The following is a 21,126-nucleotide window of genomic DNA, read 5'->3' as shown; positions in this document are numbered from 1 at the left end:
GTGCATAGAGTTGTGGGGCGACTATGACAGTAATTTACTGCCATGGCTGGAGATGAGAATATACGGCACATGGCGCAGAAGAAAAGGAAACTCTGAAAAGCTGTTGCGTTTAGAAATTTTGGAAAGATTTTTCAGATTATTGTTTTTTTTTTTACGGTCAAATCTTCAAAAATGACGTTTCCAAACAAATACATAAATTTATTCTTACTGATCGTAGATGCAAAGGGTGAGAACGCCTGTTTAGAGATTGGAGGGGTGTTTTTCTGTTATGTCTTACTGCCCTCTAGCGGTGAAAATCCAGACAGAGTCATGGTAGCTATTCTGACAAAAAATACAAACTGCGAATGTGTTGATCGATCGTAATTTAAGGATCATCTTTAATTCAATATTTTTTCCTCGTTATTTTTCTTTTGCAAACATTCTGCCAGCAGGTGAAGTTTACGTAAATGAAATTTGCAAATTGCTTTAAAAAAAATAAAATAAAAGGAAAGGAAAGAGGCAGGATTCTACAATCAAGCAAGGTCAGGGGGGGAATACAATTATCCTCTGCAACAAAAAAGTATTTTACCATCAGTGTGTGAAACAGAGCTGTTTCAGTTAAAGCACACATGTACCCATGCACTGGGAGGCAAACACACACACACACACACACACAGAACCACGGGAACTAGTGATTAGCCGTGCAGCAGAGGTATAATTGGAGCTTCTAATTACAGTATTGCCTCATTATCCCTCTCTGCTTTTCATTTACCACTTTTACATCCTGGAAAAAAACATAAACTTTGGTAGGGCTCAGAGGGTACCTAGAAAGCTTTCACCAACAGCAACAAAATGTGTTTTTCAAACACGGCTAGTTTTAAATGCAAGTAAAAGTCTTTATTTTCCTTTTGTAGGGTTAATTTATTTTTCTAAAACATAATTTAGCTCAAACTTTAGCATTTCGGACATGACTAAAGAATAAATCCCTCTATTTTCCGACAACATTGCACGGTGCTGTATCTACATAAGCTTCTTAAATGTATGCAATATAGGTTGGCTACAAGTGCAAGCATTAGAAATAACATTAAATATTCAGTGCTGGACTTACCAAACTCTATTTAAGCCATAATATCTTGCAAAAAATGCACGTAACAAAAAGGTAATAAAAATTAATTACATTGCATATTTGTTGCTTTAGAAATATTTCCCTCGTAGAAAGAAAACCAAATACAAATCAAAGTCGCTGAGAAGTCTAACTTTTTGCTCTAGCTGAATAAATACTTCACAATTGCCAGTTACATTCCAAACATCGCCATCCGACCCACCCAGATCAGCCGTCAGTTGTTGTTTATGTTGGAGACACGGGTTTGAATGGTGACCCTTCTGACCGGAGTCTGGTCGGCGTTGCGATTGGCCACCAGTTCCTGCAGCTGCAGAGCTCCTCCACCGATGAAACAGAAGGCCGGGCACACGGGGCCAGAGCAGTCCACGTGCCCCTCCCACAACGGCCTCAGGGAGTGGGCGTCGTAGAAGGTGACGCGGCCCTTCTCAAAGTCGAGGCACACGCCCAGCCGCGGTGGCAGCGGGTAGGTGAGGCCCAAGGACGACGAGGGCCCGTTGCTGGTGGGGTCGCGGACGCCGTTGCTGTGGTTGCCGTGGTTACCGTGGTGGTGGTGGTTGCTGTGCTGCGGCAGGTAGATCTTCCCCATCCCCATGGTGAGGAAGCAGAAGGGTGGAGCCGAGTCCAGGGCATCCTCCGCCCCACTGTCGTGACCGCTGTCTGGGTCGTAGCTGCTTGGAGGGATGAGTTAATGAGAAATTGTTGTTACATCTTTATTACACCTTTATTACTGTTTGTCAACTGTACAGTGGTGGAGAAAATGTATTTAATCAATACTGTTATGCCTTCAAGTTGAAGAGCAAGAATTTCTTCTACATAGAAATGAGCACTGAATATCAAATCAGACATCTGTTTGTGTCTGTATAATATTATACTCACCGGGGACTTGCCATGTCTTGTGGAAGGTGAAACCACTCCTGCAGTTTTGATTCCAAACCAACTCCCACCTGCATTTAAAAGAAGAAAACAAGTAGTAACAACGTTAAACAGAACAGTAACATCGGCTGTTAATATTGAGCCTTCTACATTAAATCAGTTTCACTTTTACACCGTACGTGCCTTGACTAGGTAAGAACCTGGCTCCACTGAGCATGCCCAGTAATGTCGCCCCTGTGTGATGGCTACGTCCCCCACCAGGAGGTCAGAGGTCAGGTGACAGGAAGTGAGCGCATGGTCAGCGGCTTGCAACAGGGAGAGACCAGGGACGCTGCGGGCGCCGCGCTGCTCCTTGTTGACCACAAGCCTGTCGGCGTGGAGACCCCAGCGAGAGTCCAGGTAGAAGTTCAGCACTGGCAGGAGAGGTAGAGGAGTGAAGAGAGAGCAAACAAGAAGGGTAGACGGCCAACAGGGGAGTTTTAAAAGGAGGGAGGGGGGGTTACAGATTTACAGTCTGAAAGCAGCTCGGAGATATTAATAACCACACGGCAAAGAGGAACAGAGAGCAGGCATGCACCTCCTTCCACTCCCACTAGCGTGATGACTTAGGGAGGAAAATACAGGAGGAAGTAGCACAAGGAAGCTGTCGCTGTGGAGTGGGACTGTCGATTTTCTTTTTCTTTTTGCACAGAAGGTACTCTTTACAAGAGGAAACATTTGATGCAGCAGAAAGGAGGAGGGGAACAACCCATAGGGACCAATCACTCAACTCCACCGTTGGAAAAAAATAAAAGGGTTGGGTGAGCGAGGAGACCTGGATCTGACACCGATCCATGTTGTTAAGTCTCGCGTCTTAACAAAAGTGCAAACTTCACCAACGCTTGCGCAGGTCTGGTTATAGAGCAGGGATGGTGTTGGGGGTGCGGGATGGGGGTGAGGGGAGTGGGGGGGTGCACGGAGAGAAGAGCAGAGAGAGCCACGGCTGAACGAGGAGGTCCGGTGGGGGGGTGGGGGGGGGGGGGGGGTATGAGTGCACTTCTTACGTTCCGTGGGAGGCATGTAGGTTGGCAGCGTGGTGCCAGTGCAGAAGAGGATGGCAAAGCTGTGAAATGTAAATATTACATGAGAGTCGGATGAGGAAATAAAAGAGGGCGAGCGCGAGAAGGTGTGCGGAAGGTAGAGAGAGAATGTGATGTGTGTCAGATGTGTGGGGGGGAATTGGAAGGAAAGGGGAGAAAAATCAAGTCATTAAACAGTCATGTGATCGTTCAAATGCAGTGATTGTGCCTGAGAAATAATAATAAAGTGAGTGTGGAAAGACAATGACCCACAGAAACCATTTCATCAATACATGAGAAAATAAACAATGAATTACCATTAAACCAGCAGATACAAAGACAATCTTGGGGGGTTATGTAATTTTATGGGCTGCTTTTTTTATTCGTTGTTCTTGATTGCCCCCTGGCGGTTATAAGGAGTACTAAGGTATTAGATTTTACCCATCAACACCAGACAAAAACATGCAGGGCAGGCGTGGGCAAATTACGGCCCGGGGGTCATATGCGGCCCGTTAAGCTTTTTAATCCGCCCCGCCGAACTTGAAGAAATTATATTAATAGTAAGTAAGTCCTCAAATACATGTATTTCATCCATTTTTTCAGGGTTTTCACAGATTTTGTTGGAACTTTGCCGTGGCTCATTTTCAATTGACATTAAAACACATATTTTCTACATATCCCATGAAATATTTTCCTCAACCTATGAGGTGGGTCACTGAAACACTCCATCTGCTGCTGCTCCGGCCCTTCTGTCACATTTATCACATTGTGGCCCCACCAGTCAAAACGTTTGCCCAACCCTAATCTAGGGGTAAGAAAACTTACCGCAAACAACTGAAAGTACATAAAGGAAAGTTGATTTGCAGTTGGCTGAGTCGGGACAACAAGGTGGATCCTGCACATCCGGGGCTCTGCTGCTGTTGCCCGCCGAGCCAGTGGAGATGGTGCATGTGTGTGTGAGACGGCTCCGTGTGTGTGCCCAAACCTGGTGCCGGTGGGGTGTGCAGGTACACCTCCTCGCTGTACTCGCCGTAGCCCGCCTTGTTGCAGCCCCTCACCCGCAGCACGTACACGCTGTCCATCTCCAGCCTGTCGATCACGGCGCTGCTCCCGCTGACCTCGTCCAGCCGCTGCCAGCCCCAGCGGGCCGTGGCCAACCCGCCTCTCATCCCGCCTCTGGACGCCCCCCCGGGTACCACGCCTCGCCGGCGGTACTCCACGGAGAAGTGCCATGCGGGCGCCGACTCCGGGGGCAGCCGCCAGCACAGGAAGAGTTGGTCGTAGGCCAAGGAGCGCTGTGTGTCTATGACCGGGGCCAAGGGAGCTGTGGGGAGGATGCAGAGTTTAAACACATAAATCAGCTGTAGAAAGTTGGCAATCTTCCCTTGACTACCTTCACCACCTCCAATCCTCTTTTCTCCCCCACCGCCCAAGTCACTACGTTTACATGACACTCGAGAAAACCATTCTTGCCTTGGTCCGACTCTGATCGGAGTTTGAGAACTCCGGTTGGAATCGGAGAACTCCGATTGAGACACCTAGATAATGCTATTGGAATTTGAATTTCTCCGCCATGTATACGATTTAGTCGGAATATAACTGGACAATGCGAGTGCACATGCGCCACACCCCCACGTTAGCGTCTGCCCCCGGAACAAAAACATTCAAGACACAAGCTCCTTCAACGCGTGGCGCTGCTTCGAGTTTGTGTATAACTGAGGACACAACCGAGAACCTTTTTAGTTCATTTCTGTTTTCGAAAAAAAAAAAAAAAGTTTGTAACGACACAATGCTCTGTACAACTTGCCAGTTCATACACAACAATGGCGCTTCTCACCTTGAGTGGCTCGTACTTACTTCCTGGAGGCCCGAAACAGCTTCACAAGTCCACAAAGTTTCTCAAATGATCGGAAATGTTATTCGCAAAATGTGTTCGAAACTCTGTCATTGCCGTTGTGTTTTCTACTTCTATTTATCAACACAATAAAAGGAGTCGGTAGATACATTTCATTGTCTTTACAGAAGCTGAAACTGCCCTTCTCACCCTGAATGAAGTTCAGCTCTGTCAGGAGTTTGAGCTCCTTGGAGACGTCCAGCTGGAAGTGTCTGAAGGACGGGTCGGCATCCAGGGTGAAATTCTGGAGATTCTCAATGGCTTTGCTGAACCTGGAATCAGGAAGGACATTCAACCACGGTGTTCACAGGTCTGCTTCGACAGACACGTGGCCTGTCTGTGCTTCATTCTGCTTGAATTTTTCATGGACGCCGAGGTAGTTTCCTCCACCTCCCCAGTGCCTCATTTATGTTGATTCACCATTTGATTTCTCATCATCGGTCCCTGCTGAGCAGTCAGCTATGAGACCACATGGGACTTGTCGGGGATTTATAGTGTAAATCCGTAGGGCAAACTCATATCCTTCATATCATCTTCCCGAAGAGTCAAAATGCCAAGGACATTCTAAAAAAATATTTTCTTTGCACCAATACCCATCCCAACAGTTTTGCAGACAAGTAACAAATTTGTCAATATTCTTTTGCCTTATTGGGTTTTTGGAAAAGATTATGTATTTCAATCTATACACATAATCCTGCAAATGTGTATAAAGCACAGATTGTGAGAGGTTGAACTTGAAAATGATAATAACATAGTAACGTGCACGATGGACGGGTTGTGCGAGGAGGGACCTGTTGTGGGTGAGGCGAGCGGCCTGCACAAAGCAGGGCTGGTCCGTTTCCTTCAGTAGCTCCTGTGTGAACGCCATGAGGCCAGCGTGCTCCATCAGGCTCCGCCTCTCCGACACCTGCGCCGCCAGCGCCTCCCCTCGTTTCTGCCGTGTCGCCTCCAGGGCCTGGGTGAGGGAGGCGTGGCGCTCGGCCAGCGCCGCCGTCAGATCTCTGATGCTCTGAGCCAGCTGCTCTCTGGCAGACACGCTATTTACCTGCGGACAGACACAAGTGTCAACTTACGCTGTGCTCTGCCGCGTTATGTCGGAACCGATTGCAACAGCTTTCATTCGGGGAGACTGAGGCACAACTAATAAATGAAAAATTTTAAAATATTTAAACAGTGGGGTTAAGACTTTTACCACTTGCAGTCCTTTACTGGCTACCTGTGAGTGTTAGGATAGATTTCAAGATCTTACTGCTTGTCTTCAAAGCTTTAAATGGTCAGGCTCCAGCTTATATCTCAGAACTTTTAGTCCCCTATGAGCCTGATCACTGCCTCCAGCAAGGGCCTGCTCTGTGTCCCAAAATCACACCTCGCCTCAAAAGGTGCTGCCCGTGCTCCGCAGCTCTGGAATTCACTGCTTGGGGATCTCAGGCAGCCAACTACATCGCTGCCTTTAAATCTCTTCTTAAAACTCACTTTTATCGTTTGATTTTCTCCTCTATTTTGAAACCTGTTTTAATGCCTTGGTGTTTTGTTGCTCTGTTGTTTTGATGTTGTTTCTCCGTTCTCAGGGTTTTCTGTATGATTTTACAGTTCTTTTGTTTTATATGTAACGCACTTCATAAATTATTTTTTTTAATAAAGTGCAATATAAATAAAGTTGTTATTATTATTATCATTATTATTATTATTATTATTATTATTATTATTATTATTATTATTATTATTACTTTCATGCTCCTATAGGTACTACGGGTGTGACTGAAAAATTCAGGTGCAGAACAAACGACCAGGCTAAAACTTGTTTTGTGTTGACATTAGACTGATTACGTAACAATGTTTGTTTCCACAGCCAGAGAGAAGTTAGCCTCACCTTAATGAGCCAAATACAATGTGAAGTGGGAACAAACGTTATATAGGGTTAGCATAACGCAATTTGCACAACACTACAAAAATGTAATCATTATTTATTACCGTCTAGTGAATAGCTGAGCTCTTATTTTTCTGCTGATAATTTCAGTGCTATACCATTTACTGCCTACTTTTTACTTGTCATGTCAAGTTTTGCATTTTATTTTATTTTTAACTAGGTCAGTAAAAAATGTAATGTAACCACACTGGATTCCCGAGAAGCTTTTTTACATCTGCTGTGCCTAAGCCAAAATTCATTGTGTGTACTGTAATGAGTAAAGTATATCCATCATGATGTCATGATGCCCAGAGAATGAATTACCTCAGTCTGTGTAATGGAACTCTCCAGCTGGGTAATCTGAGCCAGCACTGTGTCCTGATTGGACAGAATGTAGTTCGTCTCCTTTGTAATCTTGTCCTGTCAAATTAACAACAGAAATGCAGGGATGGTGTAAACATAACACAGAGCTTTACATTCAAGGAGTCGCACGCTGATTTGTCTATTATATCAGAGGTCCCCAACCACCGGGCCGCGTACCGGTGCCGGTCCGTAGGTCATTTCGTACTGGGCCGCAGACCAGTGCCGGTCCGTAAGGGTTGTCAACCTGTATTGGCCGGGACGCCGCGTATTTGAGCCAAAAGAGGCGCGTCCCGTACGGGACGTTGTTTGTGCCGGCCTCCCGGGTAAAGGGAACATGCATATATTTTTTCGTTTGGTTCGCCATGCAGTGTGTGTCTGTCTGCTTGCCTTGGTGTTTGTGTGCTGTATACGAAGGACATTATGACCGCGCAGTTGACAGGGAAGGCACAACAGTACTGTCGTGTGAGTGCGTACGTGCGTCCCTGTGCTGTGTGTGTTGCAAGGTTGTGGGTGGCGGCACGCATGTCAGTCTGTTTACTTTGTTTCCTCCAAAAAATGAGCGCTGCTGCTGGAAGTCATGAAAAGGAAAGAGAAGATGATGAGGATGTGGTAATAATAATAATACTAATAATAATAATAATAATAATAATAATAGCTCAGGTTTATATTGCGCTTTTCTAAGTACCCAGTTGCTTTACAACTGGGTACAACTGCTTTACAAGTTAATAGGTATAACTGTGCCAAATGCAGTTTTCCATGTGGTTTTGACCGCCCAAAAACCTGTGGTGGGGTGAGGTGTCCCATATTTCGATTTCTGGGAGTTGGCAACCCTACTGTCCATTGTTAAATTAATCCCATTTCATTCATTATCTGAGTGAACAATTTTATTTTGAAAAATTATTATTATTATTATTATTATTATTATTCTCTCCATTACGTCCATCTAACGCTCAACTCTTGACACATGTCAAGACGCTTGTCTCGGTCATCTGATACGTTACCGCGAGATTAAACCCACAAGCTAGCAAACTAGCGAGCAACATGAGTGTCGAGTGTCTCACATTAAACCGGGCCGTGGGGCTAAAAAGGTTGGGGACCACTGTATTATATCACTGAGAGAACTGAACTGAAACGAATCGTGACACATGATTTTTGGGCATAAAACAAAAAATCTGTGTGTTTTATAGACATATCCTGCAAAATGAGTCCCGCCCAGATCTATTTAAGGCAGGGAATACCTTCAGGGCTTGATACGCGTGGACCACCGGCAGAATTTTGTGTCCGGTGTGGATGCGGCGTAGTTTGCACAGAGGGCAGAGTAGCCGCTGACAGGATCTGCAATAGAACTGTAGTTTCTCCTGGTCGTGCTCCGGGCAGGTCAGGACCTGAGACCAAAGACAAGCATCAACATAGAAGAGGCATCCAGAGCACTTATATCCATACACTATGCTGACTCAATGGTCCACAGATTTCTTGCCTTTGGTCTGAAGTTGAGTGTGGGCAGGATGTGTTCGTGTTGTGCCCGCGGTGTCCCCCACGGGTGGTACAGCTTGAAACACTCGTTGCAGAAATTGGCCCTGCAGTCGGCACAGCCCTTTGTGGCCTCCAGCGTTTGGGGAGGCTTACAGAACTGGCACATCACAGCCACACTGCCCAGGCTGACTGTGTGTCGATACCTGTGGAGAAAGGAGTGGCAGCGCGAGACAGAACGGAGAGGTGATGACACGATAACCTGGAATAACCTGGAATACCACATTCCCTACACTGACTGCGTATCTCCTTATGCCGATTGCGCCTGGTTGCAGGATCTTGACCGGGTTCCTGCTCCAACAACTGAGCAGTGAAGTGAAAACCTTGAGAGCCGCTCTTTGTTCTTCGTCTAACGTGAAATTGACCACAGATTATTGATAAAACTAAAGGGATTAGCATCAACGCTAATCTCAGGTCAGTGAAATGATTTTTAAATAAGAGAAAAATAAACCAATGAAAAGTAGAATTTGGACAATGACTGCATTGAAACGGCTACAAAAATCCCAAATATTTTGCAATTCACAAAACACAAAACATAAATGTTTCAGGTGTGTCTGCATTTGGTTGTACCTCTCCACTATTCGCTCCAAGGTGAGGTTGCGCAGGCAGTCGGTGAGGCCCTTCTCAGCCAGCTCCACGTCCCTGCCACACGGGACGCAGGGGAACATCATCACAAGGGGCGGGCCCTCCTTGCGACGTCGCCCCGGATACGACCCGTGTCCTGGAGACCGCTGCATGGACGGCGACGGTGGGTGGGGACCTCGAAGTACCAAAAAAAATGTTTTTAAAAATGTACGAAATAAGCAGACGGTGACAAAACTCTCTCCCAAAACAGCTTATGTTCAACAAACACACATCCCCCCCCCTTCTTCTGAGATGAATACGCGGAGGTGTGCGCTAACCTGCCCGCAGCACGCGGTCGATGGGCCGCTGCTCGGCCTTGGGTGTTGGCCTGCGGACCTGGCGCGGCGAGCGCATGTTGGGCGTGGAGGCCGGGGAGTTTGGCTCCGGCGGGAGCTCGGGAAGCGGGTAGCCGCTCGCCACCAGGACCTCCGAGGCACACATGAGGCAGACACTGTGCTGGCATGGCAGAACCACAGGCTGTTTGAAGATGTCTTTGCACACGGGACAGTGGAGCTCGCACTCCAGGCTCTTCATGTTTGACTGGCAAAGGCAGGAAAGTGAGGAATTAGGATCCGCATTAGTCGAGGCACAGTTGCAGACTTCATTGCGATTGGGGGGAGGTGAGGGGTGACAAAAATAGCGAATAGTCTATTATTTGGAATATTTCCCTGGGGATTCTGAGCAGGCAGCCAACATTCTCTTTTCAGTTGTTGAGGAGGCATTTGAGAATGTGTCAAGGCCCACTTTTCCTAAGGTGCACCTCTGAGGAGGTGCCGCATTAAAGGGAGGCGAAGCTCTTGGAGACAGATGGTGGACACAGGACATCATACTTTTGAAATATAGATAAAGATCAGGCATCAATTATGCAGCTGCTTCACAGAATGTACCTTTTCCACTGCAGCCCTACATTGGTAACATGCAATGAGCCAATATCTTTCGTTGAGAAAATTCCAGTATACGGTAGTCCTGATGTTTTGGATTTTTATGATGCCACTAAGCAGTTGTGACTGATTGGATGATGATTGCATGATATATTCCATAGAAACCAAACAAACATGCACACACACGCACGGCTGAGGCATATCACATTAACATCAAAAAAGTTGATCAGCCAGTTCAGGCGTGTCGTCCGTTTCAAACCGACACGATTATCATTTCTTGACAGGCATGCGGGCATGGTTTACAACGTCCTCTTCCTCAAAGCCAGCATAAGCCTCCACATTTCCTTGCAGGAAGACATTAGGCAACAATCAGGACTTTGTCTGTTTGCTTCAGCAGCTTCAAATGCAGTTGCAGCACCTCTGGCAGCTCACGTTAGCTACCCCTCACCGCATGTGTCATGCACCTTGTCAGGTGATGCCACGCAGTGCCTGGTGCTGACTGGTGCCAGTATTTTAGAATGAAACCATAAGCGCAACAAATGGGCCCAGAAGCCGCTGTAGGTTGCCATATCACTGTTAACGAGCACATTATAATGAAAATCTTGCCCCCACTTTATTTTCCTACACTGTGATTAATCACCACACATTTTACTGCTATGTTAGAGCAGCTCAAGTGGCTTTTCTATGTCTGCTGTAAAGTCGCGATGCCCTTGACACAAAACACTCACCACAAACCCTGAATGTCGCCTGCATGGCCTAGGAACACTTTTCGCACAGGAAGCACAACGAGTTAACATCAAAACCAGGACAAGCCGGGCTGACAGACAGAGACTGCTGCACAAGGTCTTTGGGGATTTGGTCACGCCTGATGTGATGTGATGTGAAAAGACGCAGCATTTGGACAGTTTGCCACTGAATGCGTTTCACACTATGCATTCTGAAGGTCTGTGAATTAGTGGTAATGATATCGAGACAATTGCATGTGTCAAATTATACCTGTCGAAGGCTAGACCGTACTCAGGAAAGCAAAAAAAATCTCCTGGATGACGAAGCAGTACACAGAATGCGAACATCTATGTTTGCAATAACACCATTGTTATCACTGTAATTGTTATTGCAATGCCATATTGGAGATGAATTAGCCATAAGAGTTAGCAAAGGCTTCCCCTGCAAGGCCGAGTGTACATCAGAATAATTAGATCTGTCTCAATTAGCTCCTCCATTTCACCTCAGCCACACTGTGTCATTCCCCAATGTCATCCCCGGCCTTGCCTCCCCTCCTTTAGCAACAAGCCCTGATCCCGTTTTCACAACAAATCCCCCAAACCCAAGACCCCCTCCTCTTTTTTTTCCTTCCATTTTTTTTCTGTTTGCACTGCCTTAGCTTGCGTGGCTACAGTAGCAGATCCCGGCATGGTCTAAAATGCGGCAGCGCATCCTTACCTTCACCTGGAATCTGGGCGCCATGGCAGTGGGCTGCGTGCGTGCTCTAAGCATCCGGGCAGCAAGGGTGGGAGGAGGTGGGAGTGGTTTGTGGACGCTTATTTGAGCAGCGAGGCCCCCTTATAGAGGCTGCGAGGACCGAGGCTCATGCATCAAATGTCGGACAACCCGGTTTCGCCATCACGCCGACGCACTGCAGAGCAGATTGGCTGTTTTTCTTTTCTTTTTCTTTTCTTTTTTTCATGTCAGCGCGAGCGTGATGTTTTAACCCCGACTGCTGATATCACAGTCGCGCGCAGCGCCGCCACCACCAATACCGTACACAAGCGGGCAGCCTCCAGCCTCTCCTCGGCAGCGGGTGCCGATATTCTTGCGTTTAGTCTCCATGGAAACCGCCATCACTACCATCACCTCATCCCAACCGACAAGAAACGCGTTGTTTTTCTGCATCCGCTCACACTCACTGATCGCGTGATAATATGTGGCACACACTCGAATTGGGCAAAACAGACCTCACGTGTTTTATTTTTCTTGCCGCTGCCGTAGATGGGGGGGATGTCGTGCAGACGTAATGTCGGACCCAGATTATCACCGGGGAATGGTGGCGAGGCTCATTGATTTTACATAGAGGTCCCTGTCTGTTCTTGTTTAACATTTATTTTGGTTGTTTTTTTTATGTTTCATTTTCCTTTTTTTTTCATCCCACATAAAATGTCACTTCTGACAAATAGTTAAAGGCCTCCTGCCACAGCCGGAAATGGAAAGGTTACGTGGCTTGGCTTTGCTTCCCAATAACAAGCTGTCGGATCGGTTTGAGAATTTTTCTTTTGGGGGGGGGGGGGGGATTTAGTCGTGCACAAATAATTCTGTAGCAGAGACGCCCAAACAACAAACAAATAAATACATGAATAAATAAAAGAATACTCACGCTGATTCGAACCAATGCGTCCATCGTAAATGTGGTCGTTTTCAAATCCATCTCTGCCATTTTAGGAGCCTCGAGCATCATCTGGACACGGGACGTGAAGTGCCGTACTCCATATTTTCTGCTCTCTTTCCTTCTTCTTCTTCTTCTTCTTCTTCTTTTTTATTATTATTTTTTTTTAAGAAAAACAACCCATATAGGTCAGTAAAATTATCAGTTATCGAATTCTGTGTTGATCCACAAGATTTACGCACGCTAAGTAGCCTATAGTTACAAGGGGAAATGATGAAAACCGTATTTATATATTAGCTCTTGTGTCTATTCGCTGATTTCCAGGCCTGCCGTCAAATTCAGTCCGCTGCGAGCGCCAACAGATGAGGTGCATGTGGCTTTTATTCCTCAACCAGACATCCCGCCCCCCACCCTTCACGTCCCGTGCGTGGCAGATGCCTTTAAATGAAGTGGATGGCACAGCATCACGGCTCTGACGTCACATCACAGGGAGAGACACCAAAATATATGTCCGAATCTCTATTAAGGATGACCGGTTGCTCTGGTTCTGATTCCACCACCTTGGGTAGAAAGGTCGCGTTTTTAGTCGGGACTAAATAGCTCACCGATTTCAAGCAACCAATCAGATCCCTTATAAGAGAAGGTGACGAAAGCAGGAAGAAAACGATGTCAGCGGCCCTTCGAGATCCCCGGGGAGAGCCCCACAAACCCTCCAGTGACTTATACCAACGTTTGTGCATCACGTTGAGTATCAACAACAAAACATTTTTGTGTGTTTGAAATTTATATTCATTGGAATTGACGGTTTCAAGAAGACGACAACATCTCTCAATCTCCCAAATTCTGACAAATCTTCTGAACTTCATGTTTTATGGAGGACTCCCTGTGTAGTAAAAAATAAAAAATAAAATGAAAATGCTACTTTAAATTCCACATCACTTGCAAGCACGCTGGCATTAACCAGTTATCAGTAAATATATTAAATGATAAGCACGTTTAAGTTCAAACGCGCATGTATACCTTAAGGCTAGAAAAATCATCCATAGCCCCTGGGCAGTGCAAGCGGTCTTTGTAATGCTACAGTCTGACCGCTAGAGTCCAGTGTCCACTTCAACTCAAACTAGCGAGGACATTGAAAATAATATTTATTTTTACTATTATCATTATTACGGCCATTGCAGTTAGTCTTTGCGACCTGTTATTGTTGAATGGCGCTTCAACACAAACATCATTATGGCGTACACTTTTTATTTTGACACATTTTTAAGTCATCATTTCCTCCATAAATAGACTTTCCGTTACTCGTTAATGAATATTAGCGTGTATAGCGGGGGTTTGCGGCGCTTTTACAGGGAGGAGGTTACTTCAACATGTCGCTCTGTTGCTGAACTACGTGGTCCTCCTCTGTGTCCACACTGACTCACACCCCCTCTTTCCTCAGCGGTCGGGGCGGCGCCTGAGTATAAATCCACACAGCACTTTGTTCCCGACCTCTGAACACTTCTTCTCCTTCTGCCCCGAGTCACGTCCCAGCCCTGCACGGTAAGAAGCCCACCGCCTCCTGTCTCGTTGGCTTTTCTTATTTCTGGACTGAACTGCTGTGAAATTCATGTAGAGAGACATGTCATATTGAACTGTAAGAATGTTTTCCTGTGTTCAGGATCTCAAGTTAGATTTTTAACATGTCCTTGTAGGTTACTTTTGTAGAAGTTGGCCTTTTTGTTTTGCTTTACTCAAGCAAAAGGACTGTCCATTCATTGTAGTGCTTGTGTTGTGTTGTGTACATGTTTTGCAACCATTTTCACAACTTTTCCCTACTTGCTTTTATTGGTTTTATTTTAATGCGTAGATTTATTTCAGGTTTTATTTGTTCCACAACTTCACAATCCTCCTCCCTGAACCGTTACGTAATTCTGACTAGCTACACTCGCATTGGGTGTGTTTCAGCTTGGTGGGCATGCACATATTCCACCCACTCCTCAGCTCTCTTGCATGCCTTCATGCTATTCCGACCATTTTGGGGCTGTGACAACGTTTTTCCATCCCACTCAGCTGCAGCAATTACACACACTCACAACTAGGATTTTCCTCCCCACTTCTCTCTTTCTGAGCCTATAGCAACCGACACGGCCTCGTCATTGTTTTCATCCCGAGTCCATGACTACAGGTCGTCTCTCTTGCTCACTAGTAGGCGTGGCTTTGCCCAGCTATATTTATTGCAGTCATAGTCAGAGAACTGGCCAAATACTTTTAATCCTCAGTATTCCTCACTCCAGGCGGCACATTCCTGTGTTCCATGTAAGCACGGGTTTCACTTTACGCCAATATGATCAGCTCAGGATCCAACATCCCCACAGTCCCTAGATAAGGTCATCAGGATGGGACAGACTCTCGATAAGTTGTCCCAGTCCGCCACTGTGAATGAAATCAATGCCATTGGTCAGCACATCCAGCACCTTTGTCTGCATCTGATGTTTGTCTCTGTGCAGCTCAACGACACAACAGCAGCCATGCCTTCAGAACTGGAGACCGCCATGGAGTCGCTCATCACCGTCTTCCACCGTTATGCCTCCAGGGAGGGCCGGAATGGCACGCTCAGCCGGCGCGAGCTGAGAGAGCTGATGGAGAACGAGCTCTCCAACTTCCTCAGGGTGAGACGGGCTCAGACATGAACGCGCACACACCTGTTCTTACTCGTGCTTTAGCGGTGACTTTACTTTTCTGCCCGTCTTGCTCTCTCCCTCACACTCAGTCTCAGAAGGACCCTGCAGCCGTAGACAAAATCATGAAGGACTTGGACACCAACTGCGACGGCCAGGTGGACTTTGAAGAGTTTGTTTCTCTGGTTGTTGGACTGTCCATTGCTTGTGAGCAGTGCTATCAGATGCACATGAAGAAGATGTCCAAGAAGTAAAAAAAAAAAGAAGAAGAAAAAAGAAAAAGAAAATCAAGCAAAGGAGGCTGAAGACACTTGAAGGATCCAAAACCCATTTCAAATTTTGTAGTAAAAAAATAAATAACCTGAAAAATTTATCATAAGCAATATGTGGTTTGTGAAGTGACTTTTCTTGCTCTTTGCCACCTCTGTGTGTACTGTTTGTCATGTTCGTCCATTCCAGCGCAGCCGGCAAAGTTTTCTACTCTTTCCATTTGCATTTCATTCGAAGTGTCAAAGGGCAGGTGAGCCTCTCCCTGTCCTTGTGATAACGCTCCTTTTATCACTGCTCTGAGGAATGTGAACAGTATTACAGGCAGAGGACACGCCCCTCTGCATTTTCAGAGATGTGACTCAAAAGAAAAACACAGACAAACAGGGAAGACGTTTCAACAGCTATGTCTCCATAGGTGAAAACCACACAGACGCCATAAGTCAGGTAAACAGGTCAATAAAGTTGTATTTGAATTTAAAATAATAAATAAATGAAAATACAGCCATGAGCCATTGTGCATGTTGTGAGTCATGGGGTACAACAGATCAGTGCGGCACTATTTTTCCACTGAATACTTTTCATTGTGTTGCATGTCTGCTGGAAGTTGGACGCTGAGCAGACTAACCTCCTCCAGGCTCACTCGTCCTTCCAACTCTTTTTCTCCTCGCCTCTGATTCTGTATCTGCCCAGGCTGCACCCCTTGTTCATGCTCTGTCTGTAATTTCGGCATTATGCAGTTTAAGTGTTTAAGTTTAAGTGAGGGTTCCTGCCTGGGTCTGCCTGAAAGACCAAACTTAGGACGCGCCAGTCTGACAAAGCTCCTGAGTCTTGCACACACCGACTTGGCCGGGACTCAGTCTGTGGCATACCAGTTGATGATTGCAAAACACCGAAAACTGATGTTGCTAGGTAACCGTGTGTACGTGTGTGTGTTGGTTCTCACAGTTTGCACAGCCACACCCATCTGGCCCATGGTTGAGAGAGTTATACCATGCATTTTTATTTATCTCAGTTGCCTTCTTTTGTGTTGTTTTAAAAGCCCTCTTTAAAGCCCTTTTCAAGCAATAGCGGCATATTTTTCTATACATACAGTACGTCTTGTGTATTTGTCACTGTGCAGTCATCATTTTCTAAGGGGCAAGAGGAGGGAGGGGAAGGACATATATGAGTGAGAGCTGCAACAACAACAAGGACAGGGTGCAGCTTGTTCACTGAGCAGCAACATATAAGCTGAGATAACCCTCTGCCAGTCTTGTGGACCTCCAGTTTGAATGTCCACCCTTTGCAACTCAGTGTGTGTGTTTTAGTGGAACTTGTACATGTATGCAGGGTAAAATAAACACATTGCCAGTCAGAAAACAAGCTTCAAGCCAACCTAAGAAATAAAAATTTGACTTTGCTATTCTTTTCTGATGACACTGTTATAAAAGGGTTTCGCGCGTAGGGTTGTGGGGGTGGGGGCAAGTCAGACAGACTTAGACCTTAGTCCTTAAATAAATGTTATTCTCACGGTTAGAAAATAAAATTACAGCAAGATTATTACTTCTTTGTTTCATCACAGTAAATGTAACTAACCCTAATGAGATTTGTTTCCAGTGTTTTTGCAGGAGGCTGTGCACAGAGGGCTAGATACGCTTTTTTTTATTTGGGGTCTTTTTGGGATGCTTCAAAGATGTCTGCTGTCAAACATGCTGCCCTGAAAGTAGCTATATTATGGGACCTACGCAGCACGGTTGTTTCGAGAAATCAGGCCTGAGTTTCTGCGCCCCTGTCAGTGCACCTCTGTCTTACCACTAGATGGTGCAGATTGCAGAGGTTTAGCAGAGGGTTGGAGAAGTTCTGAAAACAGGCCTGCCAGTAATGCAGAGGACACCTTGTGATCCCGGCTGCACACAATAGGTCTTTTGGTTTCCATGGACAAAAAAGAGGAAACTTTTTCTCATACTAGCAAAGAAATTTATCAACATGCATTTGAATGAAATTTAATATATTGAATGGACTTGGATGTAGATCCCCTTTGTAATTACCTTTTTTAACGCCACACAAATACCACATGCGCACGCACAAAGATACATACAAAGATTCACAGAGTTGCCATAGGGCTGAGTCCTGTCCTAACATTCTTAGTGCATGACTCTGAGTCTCAGCCACCATCACAAGAATGCAGTGATATGAGGACACAATCAGGTCTGTGACCGTTTCAGACTAGTACATAAAAAAACAAGCTATTTATGGAAGTTGCTGATAAACAGACAAGTTCAGATTTAGGACATTTATGTTTTAACTCTTGATATTGAAATGGTAAAGAAATGTAGTTTTGTTTTGTTTTTTCCTTTAATATTTCACCATGATCCGCTAAGTGCTTCTGAGATTAATCAAACACTGATGAAAAAATATTACAACAGTGTGTTAAATGTTCAGTAATAAAACCAACAATAGGTGTGTCGTGTGTGCAATTGTGGCTGATTTTGCTGTTTTTATAGGTAACGTATAAGGCATCATTAGACTATTAGTGTATTTTATAACTGTTCAAAACTTGCACATAGTAACTTAAACCTTAGTTTCTGGGCACATATCTTTGTCAAGGAAGTGGATTATACTAACATCTATCTTGTATATAGGAATGTGTGAACAGAGGTTGGAGTGATAGTTGCTGGTCCGGGTGGATTATTTCAGAGGGCAGGCTCAAGGGTGTGGTACAGTATAAAGCATCTCTTACTTCGAATTCTCTCTCACAACGGCTCCTGTGTCACACACCTTCACTCGCTCCTTCACCAGCTCCTTCACTGACAACCTTTAGTGAGTAGAAAAGCTTGCCGGGTATTTGCTATTTTTAAGGTTTTATTAATTTACTTTTGTCTTGTGCAACACATTGTTCTCACCTGGGATATTCTGTGAAATTAACATGTATTCATTTATCTTTTTAATTTATGTTGTTTTATTTTACAACTGGGGCAATTTTATTGTCAGATGTTGGTAACTTTCTCTCTGTTCCTCATGAAATCTGTGGCATGTTTTTTGTTTTGTTTTTTTTAGATTAGCCAGGTTGGCACATACCAAACTACTGCATGGCTGTCATTAAAAGCAAGAAGAGCATGAAAGTGGCCACTGATTTGAAAGCCTTGTTGCCACTTACTCAAATATGTCTGTTAAACTTCTGGGCGGACCTTTTTTCATGACCTTTCATAAATCCTTTACTTTTGCTTCTTGGCTCATAATCCCAATTGGCATGGTATTCAAGATGTCACAACTTTCTCATATATCTACTATGGTCATTGAATGAGGGCCAGGATGGTGACCTTTGACAAATGCTCTTTTTTTTTCTTTAATGTCAGGTTTGTTTGTTGTTGTTTTTTTAATATGCCACAAAGACAAAGACTGCCTGTGATAGACAGTGGAGTTGGTAAATTAAACAGATTTTAACGTTGTATCTAGATGATACTGACTCAACTCATCTTCATAAGTGCATGAAGATTTTATCAAAAAAAAATTACATTAAATTAAAATTTACACTTCAATTTCTTCTCTGCATTTTAATCAGGTGTCATCATGTCCATCTTCGAAGGTATCGCCCAGATTTTTCTATGCTTTCAAAAATATGCCAGCACTGATGCTGACCACAATACCATCAGTAAAGAAGAGCTGGGACTGCTGCTTAAAGAGCAACTTGGAGACTGTACCGGGTTGAGAAACCTATCCTATTTGCTCATTTAAACTCTGCTGTACCAGGGCCTGTTCTGATTTTTATGCTTTTTCCCCACTTTTGAAGTTGGCAGACAATGAAAAGGATGCTGTGGACAAGGTCATGGCGGACATAGACCTGAATAAAGATGAAAAATTGGATTTCAAAGAGTTTGTTGTGATCGTGTTGAACCTGACTCTCGTCATCCATCGTGTATTTGGCGGTTCAATCGACATCAGTCAACGTAAAAGCCAATAAGACACGCTGCTCACTGGGCTGCCATGATGTCACAAGCAGCTTATTGTAATGATGCTTGCAAAGTGATCAAATAAAACACTGATTCTCCGAAGCTTTTTTTGTCCGTGTGTGTGTGTGTATGCATGAGTGTGCATGTGCATGTGCATGTGAACACTATTAAGAACATGGCAAAACAGGAGATGGCACATTCTAACTCAGTACTTCTGACACACCTATCTGGTGTGAAAGGGACACATTTTTCTAGAGGGAGGAGTGAACAACAGAGTAGAAAGCATCTCACACTTGGAGTTCTCAGTCACAGTTCCCTCAGTTATCTCTCCCTTCCCCAATCACCTTCAGTGAGTAGAAAAGTAAAAATGTATTTTTAATTTGATTTAGTCAACTGCACCGCAGCGTTGTTACCGATGAGATTCTGTCGACAACCAATGTTTTGATGTGGGTTTTGTTTAATATAAGGTAAGTTTTATTTTGAGCTGTTGGCAACTTCTGTCTCTTACTTGTGAAAACTTCACTGCACTGGACTCTTTCCACGTACTTCCAGTTCCAGTTACCACCAGGTAACATTCTTGAGTCTATTCAATCATACAATGGTGTGGCTTGTTGCCACTTGCTCAAATAATTCTGCTGACCTTTAAATTGTGGTGCAGGGCCAATTTAATGATCTTTCAAAGATACTTTCATCGCATGTTTGATTCTGTCTTATATTCTTCCCTGTAATCACAGTAGGTGTGGTGTTCAACTTGTTGTCACTTGCCCGGATGTTTCTATCACTGTCTTTGGATGAGGGCCAGTTACACAATTTTTGATGAATCCTTGGTGTCCACATTTGGTTAAATAATTTATACTTGCTTTTAATATCAGATAAATGTTATTGGTATGATATTTGATTCATCACTCTTCCCCTAACTTGACCTGAATCCTCCACTCTTTGCGAACCCTTTTCTAATCTGCAGGAAGTCGACAAGGACTCCCTGTTATCAACCATGCAGGAACTTGATGCAAATGGAGACCAACTCATCATCTTTCAAGCGTATATGACCTTTCCATGATGACTACGTTATACCATGAATACTTTAATCATCCAGGCATGAGCTTTCAAGGAATCACTAGAAAACGGATACTAATAAGAGAACCGCTCCAAATACCAACGGGCGATTTGATAAAGCAATTAATGAAATGACCACTGCTACAGTAGCATGACATCACAAAGTCTATTGTAATGCTGCTAGGAGATCAAATAAAACACTGAGTCTCTATGCTTGCCTTGTCTGTGTGTGTGTGTGTGTGTGTGTGTGTGTGTGTGTGTGTGTGTGTGTGTGTGTGTGTGTGTGTGTGAGGGAGAGAGTGAGACAGACAGACAGACAGACAGAGGGACACACACACACACACACACACACACACACACAGAAATATAGAAAGAACAGTTTTCTAATAACAACGACAACACAAATGAATATGAAAAGCGGTGATTCATCTGTTGAAGGCCAGCTGAGGGGAACCTCAACTGGCCAATATGACAATATGACAAGGCAGACGACATGATGGCAGGCCGGTGAAAAGGGGTACAGTTTTGGGATTGTGATGTACACTTCAGGTATGTAAGGCAGGTAGGTAAGCAGACTTCGAGTAGCGCAATATAATATTT

At 44.7% G+C, this 21,126-nt stretch overlaps 2 protein-coding genes and 1 long non-coding RNA gene across 5 annotated transcripts; 2 read left to right on the top strand and 1 right to left on the bottom strand.

Annotated features, from left to right (window-relative positions):
• Positions 1–359: 359 nt before the first annotated feature.
• On the bottom strand, positions 360–13,150 carry trim46b (tripartite motif containing 46b). Of its 2 annotated transcripts, none has more exons than XM_076012164.1 (12): positions 12,603–13,150; positions 9,629–9,890; positions 9,297–9,486; positions 8,674–8,872; positions 8,435–8,581; positions 7,158–7,253; positions 5,719–5,972; positions 5,078–5,199; positions 4,019–4,357; positions 2,159–2,388; positions 1,979–2,046; positions 360–1,770 (listed from the first exon to the last, which is right to left on the bottom strand). In XM_076012164.1, exons 1-12 carry the CDS (start codon positions 12,681–12,683, stop codon positions 1,317–1,319), a joined length of 2,442 nt encoding a protein of 813 aa, XP_075868279.1. In that variant the 5' UTR covers positions 12,684–13,150; the 3' UTR covers positions 360–1,316. The 2 variants fall into 2 exon arrangements, with proteins under 2 accessions (XP_075868279.1, XP_075868280.1); XM_076012165.1 differs by lacking the exon at positions 12,603–13,150 and adding an exon at positions 11,675–12,578.
• Positions 13,151–14,002: 852 nt separating this feature from the next.
• On the top strand, positions 14,003–15,654 carry LOC142877500 (protein S100-A1-like). Its single transcript, XM_076012184.1, has 3 exons — positions 14,003–14,153; positions 15,101–15,262; positions 15,364–15,654. Exons 2-3 carry the CDS (start codon positions 15,122–15,124, stop codon positions 15,523–15,525), a joined length of 303 nt encoding a protein of 100 aa, XP_075868299.1. The 5' UTR covers positions 14,003–14,153; positions 15,101–15,121; the 3' UTR covers positions 15,526–15,654.
• Positions 15,655–18,282: 2,628 nt separating this feature from the next.
• On the top strand, positions 18,283–20,737 carry LOC142876953 (uncharacterized). Of its 2 annotated transcripts, none has more exons than XR_012923757.1 (3): positions 18,283–18,340; positions 19,083–19,819; positions 20,435–20,737. It is a non-coding gene; the product is annotated as an uncharacterized LOC142876953 (long non-coding RNA). The 2 variants fall into 2 exon arrangements; XR_012923756.1 differs by having other exon boundaries at positions 19,083–19,937.
• The last annotated feature ends 389 nt before the right edge of the window (positions 20,738–21,126 follow it).

The sequence above is a fragment of the Nelusetta ayraudi genome, unplaced genomic scaffold (genome assembly GCF_046127955.1).
Source record: "Nelusetta ayraudi isolate G7.1 ecotype Tasmania unplaced genomic scaffold, CSIRO-AGI_Nayr_v1 ptg000135l, whole genome shotgun sequence".
NCBI lineage: Eukaryota > Metazoa > Chordata > Actinopteri > Tetraodontiformes > Monacanthidae > Nelusetta > Nelusetta ayraudi.
This window is presented reverse-complemented; position numbering and strand designations above follow the sequence as displayed.